The sequence below is a fragment of the Narcine bancroftii genome, chromosome 3 (assembly GCF_036971445.1).
Source record: "Narcine bancroftii isolate sNarBan1 chromosome 3, sNarBan1.hap1, whole genome shotgun sequence".
NCBI lineage: Eukaryota > Metazoa > Chordata > Chondrichthyes > Torpediniformes > Narcinidae > Narcine > Narcine bancroftii.
In genome coordinates this window covers 322203572-322224713 of record NC_091471.1, presented here as the reverse complement: position 1 = coordinate 322224713, position 21142 = coordinate 322203572, and the positions used below count along the sequence as shown (strand labels likewise).

General features: G+C 51.1%; 1 protein-coding gene across 1 annotated transcript in view; it reads left to right on the top strand.

Annotated features, from left to right (window-relative positions):
- LOC138759091 (pyruvate carboxylase, mitochondrial-like) overlaps positions 1-21142 on the top strand; it is a 403275-nt gene that overhangs the window by 186 nt on the left and 381947 nt on the right. Inside the window, exons 2-6 of the mRNA XM_069928989.1 lie at positions 3651-3835; positions 7536-7701; positions 13351-13496; positions 16125-16242; positions 17902-18053. Of these exons, the coding sequence (XP_069785090.1) occupies positions 3651-3835; positions 7536-7701; positions 13351-13496; positions 16125-16242; positions 17902-18053 (767 nt within the window). The remainder of the gene's footprint in view (positions 1-3650; positions 3836-7535; positions 7702-13350; positions 13497-16124; positions 16243-17901; positions 18054-21142) is intronic.

The window sequence follows — 21142 nt, the reverse complement described above, 5'->3', positions numbered from 1 at the left end:
GTATGGCCTGTGCTGCCTGTGCTTATCATACTGCCTTGATTAAACTCAATCTCCACTGCTTGCACATGATCCATATCCCATCACCCTGAAAATTGAAATGTCTGTCTGGAACCCTCTTCAATTTTGCCATCCCACCTGGTTCCACCACTACTCTTTACAGCCAATTCCAGGTATCCACTGTGTAAAATTTAAAAAAAAAAACGTCTCCAGTCCTGCTTTAAAGTTCCTATATTGAATGCACATCTTCCAGTTTGCCATGTTTTTACCCTGACTGTCCACTCTATCAATGCCTTTCGTAAAAATGTACTGGGGTGGGGGGTTTGTAGGTCAATTGGGTGTAATTGGGCTGCATGGGCTCTGGGCTGCCCAATTAGAGATGGAGATTTTGAGGTTCGCTCAAAGTGTTCATGACCATTATATCATGGAGAGTCTGTGGCAGACTTCATCACCATCAGAAGTCTAAATTCATATTCTAAATAGGCTTGTATTTATACAGGAAGACAGACAAGCTGATGTGCACCTTTCTGACTTCTCCCATAGAGTGCCCACAAAATCTTTCAATAGATGTACCAATTAGTGTTTGAACACAGCTGAACAATTCTCTCTCTCCTGTATCATCGGGACACAGGAGTTATTCCAGACAACCCTCTCTTGTTTTCAGAGACACATCCTGTTTGACCTCTTGGCGCCACATATACACACATGTATACACATACATACAAACTGAAGCATACACACACATAATCATACAGACACATACATTGAGACACAAACACTCACACACCCCCACGTGCCAACATGCACGCAGACACCCACACCCATACACACCCTCTCATGCACACATGCATGCATACATACACAAACACACATATGAATGCAAGCACACATGCATACACACATGCATGCACTCACATATAAACAAACACGTGCATGCATACTCACACATACACAAACTTACAGATACACATAAACACGGACACATGGTGCACACACATGGATACACATGCATTCACACAAACTCACAACATACATGTACACACACACACTCTCACCTCACAGCATATAATGATCACATATATACATACAGAAATTCCGCCCTGGATCTGTTCCCCCTGGATCTGTTCCCCCCTGGATCTGTTCCCCCTGGATCTGTTCCCCCCTGGATCTGTTCCCCCCTGGATCTGTTCCCCCCCGGATCTGTTCCCCCCCGGATCTGTTCCCCCCGGATCTGTTCCCCCCGGATCTGTTCCCCCCCGGATCTGTTCCCCCCCGGATCTGTTCCCCCCCGGATCTGTTCCCCCCCGGATCTGTTCCCCCCGGATCTGTTCCCCCCCGGATCTGTTCCCCCCCGGATCTGTTCCCCCCCGGATCTGTTCCCCCCCGGATCTGTTCCCCCCGGATCTGTTCCCCCCCGGATCTGTTCCCCCCCGGATCTGTTCCCCCCGGATCTGTTCACCCCCGGATCTGTTCCCCCCCGGATCTGTTCCCCCCCGGATCTGTTCCCCCCCGGATCTGTTCCCCCCGGATCTGTTCCCCCCCGGATCTGTTCCCCCCCGGATCTGTTCCCCCCCGGATCTGTTCCCCCCCGGATCTGTTCCCCCCCGGATCTGTCCCCCCCCGGATCTGTCCCCCCCGGATCTGTCCCCCCCCGGATCTGTTCCCCCCGGATCTGTTCCCCCCCGGATCTGTTCCCCCCCGGATCTGTTCCCCCCCGGATCTGTTCCCCCCCGGATCTGTTCCCCCCGGATCTGTTCCCCCCCGGATCTGTTCCCCCCCGGATCTGTTCCCCCCCGGATCTGTTCCCCCCAGGATCTGTTCCCCCCCGGATCTGTTCCCCCCCGGATCTGTTCCCCCCCGGATCTGTTCCCCCCCGGATCTGTTCCCCCCGGATCTGTTCCCCCCGGATCTGTTCCCCCCCGGATCTGTTCCCCCCCGGATCTGTTCCCCCCCGGATCTGTTCCCCCCCGGATCTGTTCCCCCCCGGATCTGTTCCCCCCCGGATCTGTTCCCCCCCGGAACTGTTCCCCCCGGATCTGTTCCCCCCGGATCTGTTCCCCCCCGGATCTGTTCCCCCCCGGATCTGTTCCCCCCCGGATTATCTGTTCCCCCCCGGATCTGTTCCCCCCCGGATCTGTTCCCCCCCGGATCTGTTCCCCCCGGATCTGTTCCCCCCGGATCTGTTCCCCCCGGATCTGTTCCCCCCCGGATCTGTTCCCCCCGGATCTGTTCCCCCCCGGATCTGTTCCCCCCGGGTCTGTTCCCCCCGGGTCTGTTCCCCCGGGTCTGTTCCCCCCTGGGTCTGTTCCCCCCCTGGGTCTGTTCCCCCCCTGGGTCTGTTCCCCCCCTGGGTCTGTTCCCCCCCCGGGTCTGTTCCCCCCCGGGTCTGTTCCCCCCCCCGGGTCTGTTCCCCCCCCCGGGTCTGTTCCCCCCCGGGTCTGTTCCCCCCGGGTCTGTTCCCCCCCGGGTCTGTTCCCCCCCGGGTCTGTTCTCCCCCCGGGTCTGTTCTCCCCCGGGTCTGTTCTCCCCCGGGTCTGTTCCCCCCGGGTCTGTTCCCCCCCGGGTCTGTTCCCCCCGGGTCTGTTCCCCCCGGGTCTGTTCCCCCCCGGGTCTGTTCCCCCCCGGGTCTGTTCCCCCCCGGGTCTGTTCCCCCCCGGGTCTGTTCCCCCCAGGGTCTGGCCCCCCCCGGGTCTGGCCCCCCCCGCGTCTGGCCCCCCCGCGTCTGGCCCCCCCCCGCGTCTGGCCCCCCCCCCCGCGTCTGGCCCCCCCCCCGCGTCTGGCCCCCCCCCGCGTCTGGCCCCCCCCGCGTCTGGCCCCCCCCCGCGTCTGGCCCCCCCCGCGTCTGGCCCCCCCCGCGTCTGGCCCCCCCCGCGTCTGGCCCCCCCCCGCGTCTGGCCCCCCCCGCGTCTGGCCCCCCCCCGCGTCTGGCCCCCCCGCGTCTGGCCCCCCCACGCGTCTGGCCCCCCCCCCGCGTCTGGCCCCCCCCGCGTCTGGCCCCCCCGCGTCTGGCCCCCCCGCGTCTGGCCCCCCCGCGTCTGGCCCCCCCGCGTCTGGCCCCCCCGCGTCTGGCCCCCCCGCGTCTGGCCCCCCCGCGTCTGGCCCCCCCGCGTCTGGCCCCCCCCCTGCGTCTGGCCCCCCCCCTGCGTCTGTCCCCCCCCCTGCGTCTGTCCAGCCCCCCCTGCGTCTGTCCCCCCCCTGCGTCTGTCCCCCCCCCTTGCGTCTGTCCCCCCCCCCTGCTTTAACTATTTTTGAATGATTTATTTGGTTATAGAATACTGTTTGTCAATCTCGCAGCCTGTGAGAAGAAGCTGTTCCCCAGCTGGGCTGCTCCTGTACTACCTTCCTGATGGTATTGGGTCAGATAACCTGTGTGCTAATTGGAAAGGGGGCCTCTATCATTCTTTGAGCTCCAATGAAGCTCCTGGGTCAGACTCCTGTGATCCTGTTGGCCATTTTGATGATCCATTGCTTTGCAGCTCCCGTCCCACACAATGATGCAGCCAGTCAGGGCATTCTCATTGGTGGTCCTTGTTAAATTTTGTCACAGTTGGAGCTGGGAGTGGGGCGACGGTCAACTGCGACTTGAGTCAGTGTCTTCCCTCAGGTTCTGACAGAAAACATGAGACATGAGACCTTCTCTCCCCTGTGACTAGGTGAGATTGCCATCAGGGTCTTCCGAGCATGCACGGAACTGGGGATCCGCACCGTGGCCGTTTACTCTGAGCAGGATACAGGCCAGATGCACCGGCAGAAGGCGGATGAAGCCTACCTGATTGGAAAAGGACTCCCTCCTGTCCAAGCCTACCTGCACATCCCTGACATCATCAAAGTGGCCAAGGCAAGTATCTTCCTCAACTCTTGCATCAGCCACGAGGCTTTCATTGTTATGGTTTCAGTCTTAGTTGAAACAGCATTGTTCACGTAGTGGTTAGCGCTATACTATTACAGCACTAGCAACCTGCGTTCGAATCCCGTGTTGTCTGTAAGGAGTTTGTACATTTTTTCTGCATCTGCGTGGATTACAGGGGAGGCTCCAGTTACCCCCCCCCACTGTTCGGAATGTACCGGGGGTGTAGGCAATTGGTATAAATGGGCAGCACGGGCTTGTGAGCTGGTAGAACTTGAGATCTAGAGTAAAACATGAAAATCTGTAGACACCATGGGTTGAAGTAAAAGCCCAATTCTGGAGAAATTCAGGAAGTCAAACGGTGTCCTTGACAGAGCAATGGTAAAAATACATAACAGACTGGGCGTAGACTAGGAGATCACTTCACTGAGTACCTTCACTTCACCCACCCCAGTGACAGAGAACTCCCAGTAGACAAGCCTTATGGCCCAATTACATCTAATTAATCGACACCCCTGCTACTTTTCAAGCGATGGAAGGAAACAAGCCCCACGGGCAAACCCACGCAGAAGTGGGAAGAACGTACAAACTCCTCACAGACAACACGAGATCTGAACCCTGGTTGCGATCGTTGGCACTGTAACAGTGTTGTGCAAACTGCCACGCCAACTATGCCACCCCGTTGAAGGAAGAATACAGTGGCTACCTTTTCTGAGCTGTAGAGGATGGAGCTGGAGTCCACAGAGGGAAGGAAAAGTGTGTGTGAGCTGCGTTCTTTTCCTCTGGCAGCCTCTTAGATCCTGTCACGCACTGCAAAATTGGCTTCTGTTCCCCCCCGGATCTGTTCCCCCCCGGATCTGTTCCCCCCCGGATCTGTTCCCCCCCGGATCTGTTCCCCCCCGGATCTGTTCCCCCCCGGATCTGTTCCCCCCCGGATCTGTTCCCCCCCGGATCTGTTCCCCCCCGGATCTGTTCCCCCCCGGATCTGTTCCCCCCCGGATCTGTTCCCCCCCGGATCTGATCCCCCCCGGATCTGTTCCCCCCCCGGATCTGTTCCCCCCCCGGATCTGTTCCCCCCCCGGATCTGTTCCCCCCCCGGATCTGTTCCCCCCCGGATCTGTTCCCCCCCCCGGATCTGTCCCCCCCTGGATCTGTCCCCCCCCTGGATCTGTCCCCCCCCTGGATCTGTCCCCCCCCTGGATCTGTCTCCCCCCCCTGGATCTGTCTCCCCCCCCTGGATCTGTTCCCCCCCCTGGATCTGTTCCCCCCCCTGGATCTGTTCCCCCCCTGGATCTGTTCCCCCCCTGGATCTGTTCCCCCCTGGATCTGTTCCCCCCCTGGATCTGTTCCCCCCCTGGATCTGTTCCCCCCCTGGATCTGTTCCCCCCCTGGATCTGTTCCCCCCCTGGATCTGTTCCCCCCCTGGATCTGTTCCCCCCCTGGATCTGTTCCCCCCCTGGATCTGTTCCCCCCTGGATCTGTTTCCCCCCCTGGATCTGTTCCCCCCCCTGGATCTGTTCCCCCCCTGGATCTGTTCCCCCCCTGGATCTGTTCCCCCCCTGGATCTGTTCCCCCCCTGGATCTGTTCCCCCCCTGGATCTGTCCCCCCCTCTATCTGTTCCCCGCCTGGATCTGTCCCCCCCCCGGATCTGTTCCCCCCCCAGATCTGTTCCCCCCCCAGATCTGTTCCCCCCCGGATCTGTTCCCCCCCCGGATCCGTTCCTCCCCCCCGGATCTGTTCCCCCCCCGGATCTGTTCCCCCCCCGGATCTGTTCCCCCCCCGGATCTGTTCCCCCCCGGATCTGTTCCCCCCCCGGATCTGTTCCCCCCCCGGATCTGTTCCCCCCCCGGATCTGTTCCCCCCCGGATCTGTTCCCCCCCCGGATCTGTTCCCCCCCCGGATCTGTTCCCCCCCCCGGATCTGTTCCCCCCCCGGATCTGTTCCCCCCCCGGATCTGTTCCCCCCCGGATCTGTTCCCCCCCGGATCTGTTCCCCCCCGGATCTGTTCCCCCCCGGATCTGTTCCCCCCCGGATCTGTTCCCCCCCGGATCTGTTCCCCCCGGATCTGTTCCCCCCGGATCTGTTCCCCCCGGATCTGTTCCCCCCCGGATCTGTTCCCCCCCGGATCTGTTCCCCCCCAGATCTGTTCCCCCCCGGATCTGTTTTCCCCCCCTGGATCTGTTTCCCCCCCTGGATCTGTTTCCCCCCCTGGATCTGTTTCCCCCCCTGGATCTGTTTCCCCCCCTGGATCTGTTTCCCCCCCTGGATCTGTTTCCCCCCCTGGATCTGTTTCCCCCCCTGGATCTGTTTCCCCCCCTGGATCTGTTTTCCCCCCCTGGATCTGTTCCCCCCCTGGATCTGTTTCCCCCCTGGATCTGTTCCCCCCTGGATCTGTTCCCCCCTGGATCTGTTCCCCCCTGGATCTGTCCTCCCCTGGATCTGTCCTCTCCTGGATCTGTCCCCCCCTGGATCTGTCCCCCCCGGATCTGTTCCCCCCCGGATCTGTTTTCCCCCCTTGGATCTGTTTCCCCCCTGGATCTGTTTTCCCCCCCTGGATCTGTTTTCCCCCTCTGGATCTGTTCCCCCCTGGATCTGTTCCCCCCTGGATCTGTTCCCCCCCTGGATCTGTTCCCCCCCTGGATCTGTTCCCCCCCTGGATCTGTTCCCCCCCTGGATCTGTCCCCCCCTGGATCTGTCCCCCCCCTGGATCTGTCCCCCCCTGGATCTGTTCCCCCCCCTGGATCTGTTCCCCCCCTGGATCTGTTCCCCCCCTGGATCTGTTCCCCCCCTGGATCTGTTCCCCCCCTGGATCTGTTCCCCCCCTGGATCTGTTCCCCCCCTGGATCTGTTCCCCCCCTGGATCTGTTCCCCCCCTGGATCTGTTCCCCCCCTGGATCTGTTCCCCCCCTGGATCTGTTCCCCCCCTGGATCTGTTCCCCCCCTGGATCTGTTCCCCCCCTGGATCTGTTCCCCCCCTGGATCTGTTCCCCCCCTGGATCTGTTCCCCCCCTGGATCTGTTCCCCCCCTGGATCTGTTCCCCCCCTGGATCTGTTCCCCCCCTGGATCTGTTCCCCCCCTGGATCTGTTCCCCCCCTGGATCTGTTCCCCCCCCGGATCTGTCCCCCCCCCGGATCTGTCCCCCCCCGGATCTGTCCCCCCCCGGATCTGTCCTCCCCCCGGATCTGTCCCCCCCCCCGGATCTGTCCCCCCCCCGGATCTGTCCCCCCCCGGATCTGTCCCCCCCCCGGATCTGTCCCCCCCCCGGATCTGTCCCCCCCCGGATCTGTCCCCCCCCCGGATCTGTCCCCCCCCGGATTTGTCACCCCCTGGATCTGTTCCCCCCTGTTGATGGAAAGTCTGAGCACTCTAAATCTTCAATGAAATATTAAATTGAAAATTTTTATCGTCTTGAAGCTAGATAGAGTAAAAACTCTTGTTTAGCGTCCTATCTAGGAAAACCAGCTGAAACATCAATAATAACAAACAAATATTCCCTGAGGGGAGCAGTGTCACAAACTGTCGAAGTGTAAAGTGCCAATGAATTGTGCAGGGCGGAGAAACAATTGCAGCAAAGCAGGGCAGTGGCATTATCTCTATCCAGTAATGAGGGGTACATTCATTAATCTGATCACAGCAGTGAAGAAACTCTTGCTGCCCAGCTTTTTCACAGCTCTGCCGGCCTCCCTTAGGACAACGAGGTGGATGCCATTCATCCAGGGTATGGGTTCCTGTCGGAGAGAGCGGACTTTGCCCAGGCCTGCAACGATGCAGACGTGTCTTTCATCGGACCCTCAGCCGAGGTGGTGCGGAGGATGGGCGACAAGGTGGAAGCTCGCGCCATCGCCACAGAAGCCGGTATGTGATACCGTTCTCTCACTTTTCCCGCCACCCATATTTCGTCCCCCTTCCCAACTTGTCATGTTTCCCTCGGCCTTCACACGTCGGCATGATACCCCGTCCCCAGCTTGGCATGTTCACCCCCATCCTGACACCCACTTGATCTGTTCCCCCCCCCTGGATCTGTTCCCCCCCCCTGGATCTGTTCCCCCCCTGGATCTGTTCCCCCCCTGGATCTGTTCCCCCCCTGGATCTGTTCCCCCCCTGGATCTGTTCCCCCCCTGGATCTGTTCCCCCCCTGGATCTGTTCCCCCCCTGGATCTGTTCCCCCCCTGGATCTGTTCCCCCCCTGGATCTGTTCCCCCCCTGGATCTGTTCCCCCCCTGGATCTGTTCCCCCCTGGATCTGTTCCCCCCCTGGATCTGTTCCCCCCTTGGATCTGTTCCCCCCCTGGATCTGTTCCCCCCTGGATCTGTCCCCCCCTGGATCTGTCCCCCCTGGATCTGTCCCCCCCCTGGATCTGTCCCCCCCCTGGATCTGTCCCCCCCTGGATCTGTCCCCCCCTGGATCTGTCCCCCCCTGGATCTGTCCCCCCCTGGATCTGTCCCCCCCGATCTGTTCCCCCCCGGATCTGTTCCCCCCTGGATCTGTCCCCCCCCTGGATCTGTCCCCCCCCTGGATCTGTCCCCCCCCTGGATCTGTCCCCCCCCTGGATCTGTCCCCCCCCTGGATCTGTTCCCCCCTGGATCTGTTCCCCCCTGGATCTGTACCCCCCTGGATCTGTTCCCCCCCTGGATCTGTACCCCCCCTGGATCTGTTCCCCCCTGGATCTGTTCCCCCCCTGGATCTGTCCCCCCCTGGATCTGTTCCCCCCCTGGATCTGTTCCCCCCCTGGATCTGTTCCCCCCCTGGATCTGTTCCCCCCCCTGGATCTGTTCCCCCCCTGGATCTGTTCCCCCCCTGGATCTGTTCCCCCCCTGGATCTGTTCCCCCCCTGGATCTGTCCCCCCCTGGATCTGTCCCCCCCTGGATCTGTCCCCCCCTGGATCTGTCCCCCCCCTGGATCTGTCTCCCCCCCCTGGATCTGTTCCCCCCCTGGATCTGTTCCCCCCCTGGATCTGTTCCCCCCCCTGGATCTGTTCCCCCCCTGGATCTGTTCCCCCCCTGGATCTGTTCCCCCCCTGGATCTGTTCCCCCCCTGGATCTGTTCCCCCCCTGGATCTGTTCCCCCCCTGGATCTGTCCCCCCCTCTATCTGTTCCCCGCCTGGATCTGTTCCCCCCCCCTGGATCTGTCCCCCCCCTGGATCTGTCCCCCCCTGGATCTGTCCCCCCCTGAATCTGTCCCCCCCTGGATCTGTCCCCCCCTGGATCTGTCCCCCCCTGGATCTGTCCCCCCCTGGATCTGTCCCCCCCTGGATCTGTCCCCCCCTGGATCTGTCCCCCCCCCTGGATCTGTCCCCCCCCTGGATCTGTCCCCCCCCTGGATCTGTCCCCCCCCTGGATCTGTCCCCCCCCTGGATCTGTCCCCCCCCTGGATCTGTCCCCCCCCTGGATCTGTCCCCCCCCTGGATCTGTCCCCCCCCTGGATCTGTCCCCCCCCTGGATCTGTCCCCCCCCTGGATCTGTCCCTCCCTGGATCTGTCCCCACCCGGATCTGTCCCCCCCCTGGATCTCCCCCCCTTGGATCTCCCCCCCCCCGGATCTCCCCCCCCGGATCTGTTCCCCCCCTGGATCTGTTCCCCCCCTGGATCTGTCCCCCCCTGGATCTGTTCCCCCCCTGGATCTGTTCCCCCCCTGGATCTGTTCCCCCCCTGGATCTGTTCCCCCCCTGGATCTGTTCCCCCCCTGGATCTGTTCCCCCCCTGGATCTGTTCCCCCCCTGGATCTGTTCCCCCCCTGGATCTGTTCCCCCCCTGGATCTGTTCCCCCCCTGGATCTGTTCCCCCCCTGGATCTGTTCCCCCCCTGGATCTGTTCCCCCCCTGGATCTGTTCCCCCCCTGGATCTGTCCCCCCCCGGATCTGTCCCCCCCCCCAGATCTGTTTCCCTCGCCGGATTTGTCTTCCTTCCCCCCCCCCCCCCCCCCCCCCAATCTGCGATCTCATCACTGCGGATAAAATCATAAAAAGAACAGATCATTTGAATGCAGGGTGTCTCTTTGGTTAGACTTGGTGAATTGAGGGGGGGCGTGGCAAGATTGCGTAAGGATCACACGTGCCTTCCAGTCCTCTCCTGTCTCTATCTTTTTGTTTTGTCTAGAAATGTCTGTTAAAATTCTTTAAAAGTTTAGATAATTTCACTGCTGTTAATTTAACTTATGATGGTACAATTGGTGAAAAAGAGCAAAAAAAAACGACAACAGATCATCAAAAAACTACATTTTCCAAAAGTTCAAGTTTTGAAGCCTACCTGCAGGAAAGACACCGGGACTCAGCGTGAAATGGATCCCAGGAGAGAGGTACAGTGTTCGGATGTAGAGCTCTATGTTACATCAGTAGAGCCCCCTCAAGAGGGTGCCAAACAAAGTAACAAAGAGTTACTCAAAGGCATTTGTCAACTGTAGAGGTGGCGCTGCAAACTGCACCTCTTGAGATAGAAGAACCTATACAACTTGATGTACTGGGAGAACTTAATACATTATGGACTGGGGAAAACCCCGGCCAGCGTCCTCCAGTCACTGCTGGAGAGGCTGTGGCTGGGGTTTCCACACGCAGTCATACTACATGGAAGGCAACCAGAATGAAGGAAGGAACAGAAGATCCTTTGCTTATGCAGAAAAAGCAGGAATCTGTTGAGCCAAAATCTCTTCCAATTGAAAAGATTTTTGTGAATCTTGAATTTAAATTATCTTAATAAATGCAGGGATTATCCAAGATTATGACTGAACTTGGTACTAGGTTTAATACTCTGGTGAAAATACATTCTCAACAGATGGCTGAGTTTGGAGCTTTTAAGTTTGAAGTGAGAGATAAATTTAATTCGTGTGAAGAAGATATAGATGAAATACGGGATCAAGTTTTTGATGTGACCAAAATGGTCGAAGACTTAAAAACTCAAAATAAAAATTTGGTGAAAAAGATTGATTATTTGGAAAACCAATCCAGACGGAACAATATAAAGATTATTGGTTTGCCGAAAGGTATCGAGGGACCAGACCCAAGAAAATTTTTTACTGAATGGATTCCGCAGGTGCTGGGTCAAGAACATTTCCCGGAAGGTATAATACTGGAACGTGCTCACAGAGCCTTGCATAGAAGACCTATTTCAGGTCAAAGTTCAAGACTTGTTTTGGTTTGTTGCTTGAATTATTACGACAGAGAAATAATTTTACGAGTGGCTATTAGAAATGCACAACAGAGAAAATCACCGTTGATGATTCAAAATAATCGAGTTTTCTTCTATGCGGATTTGAGTCAAGAAGTTATGTTCCAACGAAGGGAATTCAATCCTGCTAAAAAGTTGTTGTGGAAGAAAGGTTGCAAGGCAACCTTTAGATATCCAGCTGTTTTGAAGGTTTTTCAAGATGGTTACCAACCAAAGTTCTTTGATTCTACAAAGGAAGCTATAGCATTTGCTCAAGAGCTGCCAATTACTCAGTTTCAACAGAAACATAGTCCGCCGCGATCTCTAAGGAGACAAAAGATGGAAGAAAAGAGCCGTGCTCCAAGAAGAAATGGTTGTAATGGTGACTCGGCACTTGGAGCTGATTAAAAGAAGAGTTGTCCTTTTTTTTTCTAATGTTTTTTTTTAAAAAAAAAGGGGATATTAAATAATGATGATGTTAGTTTAAGATGAAATGAGAGTTGGGGGAGAGAACTGGATAGGCACTATTTCCTGAAAGTCATCTGCTACGTGTGAGTTATCTCACACCCATTTTTTTTTTGGGAGTTACCGCATTGCACGGTTTAGACGGGAGGGGGTATTTTTAACCTCCTACCTGTTTTTTTTCTTTTTTTTGTATTATTAGATTAAAGAGTGAAGGGGTTTTTTTTGTTTAAATATAAAAAAAGTATAAGAAAGTATTTGATTGTTTAAAAAACTAAAAATTGATGTGATTTTTTTTGTAAAGTTTATTCAGTAGATAAGGAATATCTGAAATTTAAATGTGAATGGGATGGATAAGTTTTTATTTTTTTTAACTTTAAGGTGAAAGGAGTGGTAATTCTGGTGTATATTATTTTGCTATTTTAGTTATAGAACGATGGGAATAATGGTGAAAGTTATAAATTGAATTGTACAATTCTTAATGAGGCTTGAATTTTGTTTGTGGTTTATGCTCCATTTGTTGAAGATATAGATTTCGTTGTAGATGTATTTTTATTATTTGGATATCTGAATTTTAACGTAATGATTGGGGATATTTAAATGTGGTATTGGAGCTTTTATTGGATATCTATTCAAGAGTAAAAGGGAAAAATGGTGGAAGAGTACTAAAATGGAATTGTACAATGTTTAATGAGGTTTGAATTTTGTTTTAAGATGGTGGTTTATGTGACTAATATGATGATAGATGTGAAGTTAGTTGATATTTGGTGAAGGTTTATCTCTATAGAGAAAGTTTTTTTTCATGCTACAATTTTTTTTAAGTATTGATTATTGTTTAAGAATTTTTGATAGATTATGTTACTAACTTTAATTTTTTATATTAAGTTTGAGTTAAATATAGTTCCATCTTAACTCCGTTTGTTAAATATATGCATTTAAGTTTGATTTAAATATGTTTTTTAAGTTTGATATCTTAGTATAATTAATTTTCTTTTTGTTAGTATTTTAATCGGTTATGTTTTTGTTTTTTTTTGTAAGTGGGTTTTTCTTTCTCACATATATTATTAACTTTATTAATTCTTCACTCTTTATTTTGGGGGGAAAGGGGGGTTGGACTCATTTGAGTTGGGTTATTAATGTGTAATAATTATTGGGGAGGGTATAGTTTATTTAGATTACTGATACTGTATTGTAATTTTATTATTTTATTCTTAATTTAAAAAAAAATGTAATCCTATATGTTATTCATGTTATAAAATCTTAAATAAAGTTTAAAAAAAAAAGACTTGGTGAATTGATAATGAGAGGACATAGGTTTTGGTGGGTGGGAGATTTAACAGAACCTGGGTGGCCATTTTTTTACACAAAGGATGCTGGGAGTATGGAACAATCTTCCAGCGGTGATGGTTGAGGCAGGGGCGAATGCAATGTTTTAGAAATCATTGAGCGGATGCATGGAAAGGATATGTTGAGAGGTGTATGGCCCAACGCAGAAAGGTGGGGCTGGTTTTGGTTCGATATTTTGGGCAAGTTGGGCTTAAGTGCCTGTTTCCGTGCTGGGTGAATGACTGTCTGTAACACTGTTCCTCAAATCCCAGCAATATCTTTGTAAATCTGCATTCTTTTCTGTTTTATTGATACCTTTACTGTCGTTGGTGGCCAAAACTGCACACAAACCTCCAAATCTGGCCTCCTTAAAGTCTTACACAACTTTACTAGAACCTCCCAACTCCTCTACTCAATACTGATTTTTGAAGGCTTATGTACCAAAAGCACTCATTACAACCTTATCTACCTGTGACGCCACATTCAGGGAATTGTGTCGCTGCGTTTCCACGTCCTTCTGTCTACCACACACCTCAGTGCCTGACCACTTACTGTGTTTAACGTCACCTTCCACAGGTGTTCCAATTATACCTGGATCTACAGCTCCCATCACCTCTCTGACAGAAGCCCAGGAATTTGCCAACAGTAATGGCTACCCAATCATGTTCAAAGCTGCATACGGCGGAGGTGGGAGAGGGATGAGAGTGGTTCGTGGATATGAGGTGAGTGGCTTCCAATGTCACTCATGCTGACCTTGACAGCAACAAAATGCAAAGGTTCTGGGGTGTTCAGACAAGCGGCTGCCCTCTCCAAGAGGCACGGACGAGGGTCTTCACTGGCCTCAGGAGTGTGAAAACAAGTAGTCATGGAGAGATACCCACACTGTAGGAGAACTCTGCAGTGAGGGACTTGGTAGCTGGAGGAGTCATGCCGTGGGACTTTAGTCAGAAAGCTCTGCCATGTGGAACAGGGCTGATGTATTCTTCCCCCACACCCCATCCTCCCGCAACAGTCCCCCCATCCTCCCGCAACAATGCTCCCCCATCCTCCCGCAACAATGTTCCCCCATCCTCCCGCATCAATGTTCCCCCATCCTCCCGCAACAATGTTCCCCCATCCTCCCGCAACAATGTTCCCCCATCCTCCCGCAACAATGTTCCCCCATCCTCCCGCAACAATGTTCCCCCATCCTCCCGCAACAATGTTCCCCCATCCTCCCGCAACAATGTTCCCCCATCCTCCCGCAACAATGTCCCCCCATCCTCCCGCCCAATGTTCCCCCATTCTTGTCCACCCTTCTCATAATATTATGCCTCTCCATCACGTCTTCTCCACCTCTGCTTCTGCAGTTTTCTCTTCCCCACCCCCATGTGAAGTTTTTCATCCCAGCTCACTGTCTCGGGCTCAGAGTTACTTAGCTCTGTCCCTGTTATCTGTTCTCTGTCCCAGCCCCTGCCTCAGGTTGAGTTACCCAGCTCTGTCCCTGCTATCTGTTCTCTGTCCCAGCCCCCTGCCTTGTGCTCAGAGTTACCTAGCTCTGTCCCAGCCCACTGCCTTTTGAGTCTCCTCTATTCCCTCTCCAAGGCCTCTTTCTTCCTGCGTCCTGGCACCTAGTATGGAACCCATTTCTTTGACTGTGGGATTCCTGTGCTTTGTAACGTGGCTGTGAGATGTCCGAGCATCTGTGTTGGGGCCACGTCTCCATATGCCATCACCACTATCCTGTTGCTGTGTCACCACCTTCAGTGGTGTCTGGACAGGTACATCCCCACATTCTTTCATATTCCCCTGGGGGCTGTAATTTACAGTGTGCGTCCTGACACTTTTTTCACTCCCCTAAAATTCATCAACTCACCCATGCAACGATCCAACCAGCACACCTCAATGGTTTTTGTATAAAACGAAGGGTTACATAGAGGAGGCAGGATAATGGGGTCAAGAGGGAAAATCCATCATCCTTATTCTACTCATGATTTGGTTGATGTGCCGCTCTCCTCAAAAAAGAAGCAACGACCTGCACATCCTTGAGTACATTGATGTGTTCTCGGAGGAGGTTTTTTGTGGCTGGAATAATCCTGGCAGCTCATTGCTCATGTCCACTTTGGCCACGGGTCAAAAGACCTGGGATCTGAGTGTATCTGTTTGGCAGGGTCTCACTTACCTCATCATGGGAGGGAAGGTCCACAATCAAAAACTCTCCAATGCTGTAGGGAGAGGGAGGGGAGAGGGAAAGAGGGTGGGAGAGAGAGAAGGAGAGGATGGAGAGGGAAAGTGGGATGGAGAGAAGGAGAAAGAGGAGAGAAAGGAGGATGAGGAGAGGAGGGAAGGAGGGGAAAAGAGAAGGGAGAGAGGGAGTGATGGGGTGAGGGGAATAGTGGAGAGAGGATGGGAGAGGGAAAGGGTGAAGAGGAGAGGCAGAGATGGGTAAAGAAAGAACAAGACAAAAGATGAGGAAGAGAGTGAGATGGAGAAAAAGAACAAGAAAGAGAAGAGCAAAAAAATAAAACTGACAGGTATGGAAGATGAGAAAAACAGTAAAAGAATGAGGAGAAAGAGAGGATGAGAGAGAAAGAGCACAGCATTGGAGAGGAAGTAATTCACGTCAAGTGATTCTGCCAATTCATTTTGAGATCCGGTGGATGGGTTTCAGTAGGGGCTAGGCACTTGTATCAGGTCACCAGTGAGGGGACATAGCAACTGGGAGGTGGGGGGGGGGGGGGATTAAATCCATTCCCAGAGTGGTGAGCACATTGTGCTGAGCTTTTGCTGAAAGAGGAAGGGAGTAAAACGCAAGGTGAGGATAAGTTCTTCCAGGCGGTGGAGAGTGGTGGAGGAAGGGGACTTGCTTTGCTCTCTTGTCAAGAAAGAAATGAAGGGCTTTGAGACCTTCTGTCTGGGTGTAACAGGATTGGACGCCCATAGTGATGGTCCTGTTTGAGGAATAGGATGTCATTGAAGAGATGGGGGACATGTGAGGTATTGAGGATATAGGTGGGGAGGGATTGGACCAGGGGAGTAAAGGTGGTGTCGAGGTACAACGATAAGAGTTTGATGGGGCAAAACCAGCGGAAGCACTGGGTCTACCTGGATGCTTGGGTTTGTATTTTGGGTAACAGATAGAAACAAGTAGTTTGGGTATGGGAGACCATGAGATTGGAGGCCGAGGGAGGGAGGTGACCAGAGGTGATGAGGATGGAGACAGTGGCTTGTTGTGCAGTTTTGGGGTCCTAACAAAGGGGTAAATAGGAAGAGGTGTCTGAGCTGTAGTCTGCGGGTCTGAAGGAGGTTGGGATTGTTGCGGAGAGAGTGAAGGGCAAAGAAAACTTTGTCTGACTGCCGTTCCCTTGCAGGAACTGGAGGAGAATTACCAGCGAGCTTTCTCTGAGGCATTGTCTGCTTTTGGGAACGGAGCCCTGTTTATCGAACGTTTCCTCGAGAGACCGAGGCACATCGAAGTACAGATACTGGGTAAGGCTGACAGAACGAAAACTAAACCTGACCATGCCTCAAACGTCAGTAATACATCTTTACTTCCTGTGGGCGCTGTGAGACCTGCTGAATCCTCCAGCATTTCTGTGCCTTTACTGCCATCACAGCATCTGCAGTGTTTTGTGCTTCAGAAAATAACAAGGGGTTTAGATCGGGCAAATGCAAGCAGGCTTTTCCCACTAAGGTTGGGTGAAACGGTTAGCACAATGCTGTTACACTGCCAGTGATTGGGACTGGGGTTCGAATCCTGTGCTGTCTGTAAGGAGTTTGTGCGCTCTCCCCCACGTCAAGGATCAGGACCTGGGTTCGAATCCTTCATTGTCTTTTAAGAGCTTGTATGTTCTCTCTGTCAGGGATTGGGACCTGGGTTCGAACCTGCGCTGTCTGTAAGGAGATTGTACATTCTCTCCGTGTCAGTGATCAGGACCTAGGTTCGAATCTTGCATTGTCTGTAAGGAGTTTGTACATTCTTCCCTTGTCAGACACTGTTTGAACTGCTGAGTTTCTCCAGCATCTTGTTTTTTTTGGTTCACCCATGTGTATGCATATTTTCATGTTTCACTCTGCGGATCAATATAACAACTGGACCCTCTCCTTCCTCCCCTCTCCCCTCTCCTCCCAATTCTTTGCAACATCACTCAACTGCTCCAAACTTCTTCCCCCTCCCCTCTCCACCTGTCTCCTATAACCCTCCCTTCCCCCTCCTTCTCTCCTCTCCCTTCTCTCCTCTCCCTTCTCTCCTCTCCCTTCTCTCCTCTCCCTTCTCTCCTCTCCCTTCTCTCCTCTCCCTTCTCTCCTCTCCCTTCTCTCCTCTCCCTTCTCTCCTCTCCCTTCTCTCCTCTCCCTTCTCTCCTCTCCCTTCTCTCCTCTCCCTTCTCTCCTCTCCCTTCTCTCCTCTCCCTTCTCTCCTCTCCCTTCTCTCCTCTCCCTTCTCTCCTCTCCCTTCTCTCCTCTCCCTTCTCTCCTCTCCCTTCTCTCCTCTCCCTTCTCTCCTCTCCCTTCTCTCCTCTCCTCTCCCTTCTCTCCTCTCCTCTCCCTTCTCTCCTCTCCTCTCCCTTCTCTCCTCTCCTCTCCCTTCTCTCCTCTCCTCTCCCTTCTCTCCTCTCCTCTCCCTTCTCTCCTCTCCTCTCCCTTCTCTCCTCTCCTCTCCCTCCTCTCCTCTCCCTTCTCTCCTCTCCTCTCCCTTCTCTCCTCTCCCTTCTCTCCTCTCCCTTCTCTCCTCTCCCTTCTCTCCTCTCCCTTCTCTCCTCTCCCTTCTCTCCTCTCCCTTCTCTCCTCTCCCTTCTCTCCTCTCCCTTCTCTCCTCTCCCTTCTCTCCTCTCCCTTCTCTCCTCTCCCTTCTCTCCTCTCCCTTCTCTCCTCTCCCTTCTCTCCTCTCCCTTCTCTCCTCTCCCTTCTCTCCTCTCCCTTCTCTCCTCTCCCTTCTCTCCTCTCCCTTCTCTCCTCTCCCTTCTCTCCTCTCCCTTCTCTCCTCTCCCTTCTCTCCTCTCCCTTCTCTCCTCTCCCTTCTCTCCTCTCCCTTCTCTCCTCTCCCTTCTCTCCTCTCCCTTCTCTCCTCTCCACTGTCACCCCCTCCCCTTCTCCCATCTCCCTCTCCCCGTCCACCCCTCGTTTTCCACCCCTTCCCCTATCCTTCAGGCGACAAGTACGGGAACGTGATCCACCTGTATGAGAGAGACTGTTCCATCCAGCGAAGGCACCAGAAGGTGGTGGAGATTGCACCTGCTGCCCAGTTAGATCCACAGCTGAGAGACCGACTCACGTCTGATGCAGTCCGACTGGCCAGACGGGTAAGGATTGGGATTCAACTGATCAGCCATCAGGCTCTTCAACCTCCCTTTGTTACACCAATCAGAAACTGCTCTGACAAACCTACTAGCACTTAATTTTTTTTGAAGGATTACTGTAAATATTCTGTTTTTAAATGTACACATACAGTAATAAACCCTTCCAGCCCACGAGCCTGTGCCACCTAAATCCATCAATCAACCAGCAAACCTTGTCGGTTTTTGTTAAACAGGAAAGTCTGCAGACTTTGGGATTGTAGAGTGGTCCACAAATGTGCAGGTGAACCCAGCAGGTCACATAGCATCCACAGGATGCAAAAAACAGGGAGGAACCTGAATAAAAGATGGGGGAGGAGGAGGGAGGAAAGGACAGGGTAGAGGTCAGGCACGGACATTCTCCTCTTGCAGAATGTCAAGTTTATTGTTATCTGATTGTACAAGCACAACCTGACGAAACAGCATTCTCTGGGACATCTCCTGTAGAAGGTTGACATAATGGTGGCCGGTAGCCTTGCCTGCTTCACTTTTCTCTGGAAGTGAAGTCACTGTTGCGCTTTCCTGACAAGTGAGGAGATGTTGACTGTCCACAATAGGTCACGAGTTAAGTGAACTCCATGGAACTTGGTGGTTTCCACTCTCTCTGCTACAGAGTTGTTGTTGTGTAGCGGAGGATGGTCATTCTCCCTCCTGAAGTCCATGACCATCTCCTTTATCTTGTCCACGTTGAGACTCAGGTTGTTATTCTCGCACCATTTCACAAGGTTTTCCACCTCTTCTCTGTAGTGTGACTTATCGTTGTTGCTGATGAGGCCAACGACTGTTGTGTCATCTACAGATGATGATTCTGCTGGAGCTGGATCTGGTGATGCAGTTGTGGATTAGTAGTTTGAACAAGAGTGGGTTGAGCTCACAGCCCTGAGGTGTGCCAGGGGTCAGTGTGATGATGCTTGACATTCTGCCATTGACCTCGACTGTGGTCTTTCCGTTCCAGTTTCCAGTTACAGAGGGCTGATGAGTCCCAGTGAGAACTGCTTCTCTTCCAGCCTCTGGGGAATGTTTGTTTCTGGAGCACTGGACTCTCTTCCTGGGAAGGTAGCAGTGGGACGGTCTTCATCTAAACTGGAGAGGGACTAATATCCTTGTGGGAAGGTTTGCTTGTTCAAAAAACAAATAATATGACATATGCAGCAATTAAACATGAACATGAATGATTTTTTTATATATAGAAAAAAAAAGGAAAAAAAAAGAACCCCCCTTTCAGCCAACTCTCCTAAGGAGAGCCATAAAAAAAGAAAAAAAGAATATTAAAGAAAAAGTTTAATATACATATTAAAACCTAGTTATTATAAATTGAAATGTTAATATTCTGAGTATAACAACCACATTAATAAAAAATTATAATGATCATGCAAAACATATGTAATTTTTTCCATTATTAAACAATATTTCATCTCATTATGTTATCCATTAATATCAATCATATTTGTATCTTTCTACATACTAGCAATAAATTTTTTCGCGATGGATAAAGCTAAATATACAAAAGCAAGCTGGAACTTATCTAATCCCAAACCATTCAGAGGTTGCAAACTACCTAATGAAAATACTGTTGAATCTCAAACTTTTTAATCTTATACAGGTATTCTAAAAACAATTGAATTTTCTTCCAAAAAGATTGTATATGTATACATAACCAAACAGCATGAAAAAAAGATCCAACCATATCACCACATCTAAAACACAAATCTGATTCATTAAAACCATTAAAAAATTTTTTCTCAGGTGTCAAATATAATTGATGTAAAAAATTGTAATTAATTATTGCATAACGTTCATTTATCAATCTAGTTACACTATCATAACAGATACCTAACCAATCAGAAAAAATAAAACCAATATCCACTTCCCATTTAATTTTAGATCTATCCCAACCCTTTTTATCCATACCATCCTGTAATATTTGATACATAGATGAAATATAACCCTTCTCTGGTACCTTCATAAGAAAAGCCTCAAATTTAGTCATTTTAGGTAAAATCATATCTCTACCAAACATACATTTTACCAAAGATCGAATTTGATAATAAAGAAATAGAGTTCTTATCAATACCAAAATCTTCTCTCATCTGATTAAAAGATAAAAACTTACCCTCTTTAAAACAATCTCCCAAATTTTTCACACCTATAAATCTCCAATGCAATAAACTTTGATTATGTATTGAAAAAGAAATAAGTTGATTATTATACAATGGAGTCAAAGCCAATAATTTAGCCCTAGAGCCTATCATTTTATTTTTCTTTATCCATAACTTCATTAAATGTTTTGGTATAGGCACATTATATTGTTGTAACAAATTTATATTCCATCTAAACAAAAATTGATGTATTTCAAATTCAGAAATACTTGCCATCTCAATTTTAGCCCAACTAGGAGGCCATACCAAATCCATCAATGAACTAATAAATTTAAGTTGGGCTGCTTCATAATAATTTTGAAAATGTGGTAAACGTAGTCCCCCTAACTTATATTTCCAAGTTAATTTATTCAAAGCTACTCTTGAAAATTTACCCCTCCATAAAAACTCCCTAACCATTTTATTCAAATCTTGAAAAAAATTTTTATCAAGTAAATACGGAATAGATTGAAACAAATATTGTATACGCGGAAAGATATTCATCTTAATTGTATTTATCCTTCCCATTAAATTAATAGGTAAATCTTTCCATTTAATCAAATCATTTTTAATTTTTTTCATTAATGGAGCATAATTTAATTTATATAAAGATTGATAATTAACATTCAAAATTATACCCAGATATTTAATTCGATCAGTCCACTTCAAATTAATAATATTCTTATAAACTGAATAATCTCCTTCACACCGGTAAAATTTCACTTTTTTCCCAATTAACTTTATATCCAGAAAGACATCCATATTGTATTAAACATTCCTTCAAATGAAAAAGTGACTGAGCTGGGTTTATTAAATACACCAATACATCATCAGCAAATAAATTAATTTTATATTCCTCATCTAAAACTTTCATACCTTGTATCTATGTATTTGGCTTATCAACTGTGCTAAAGGTTC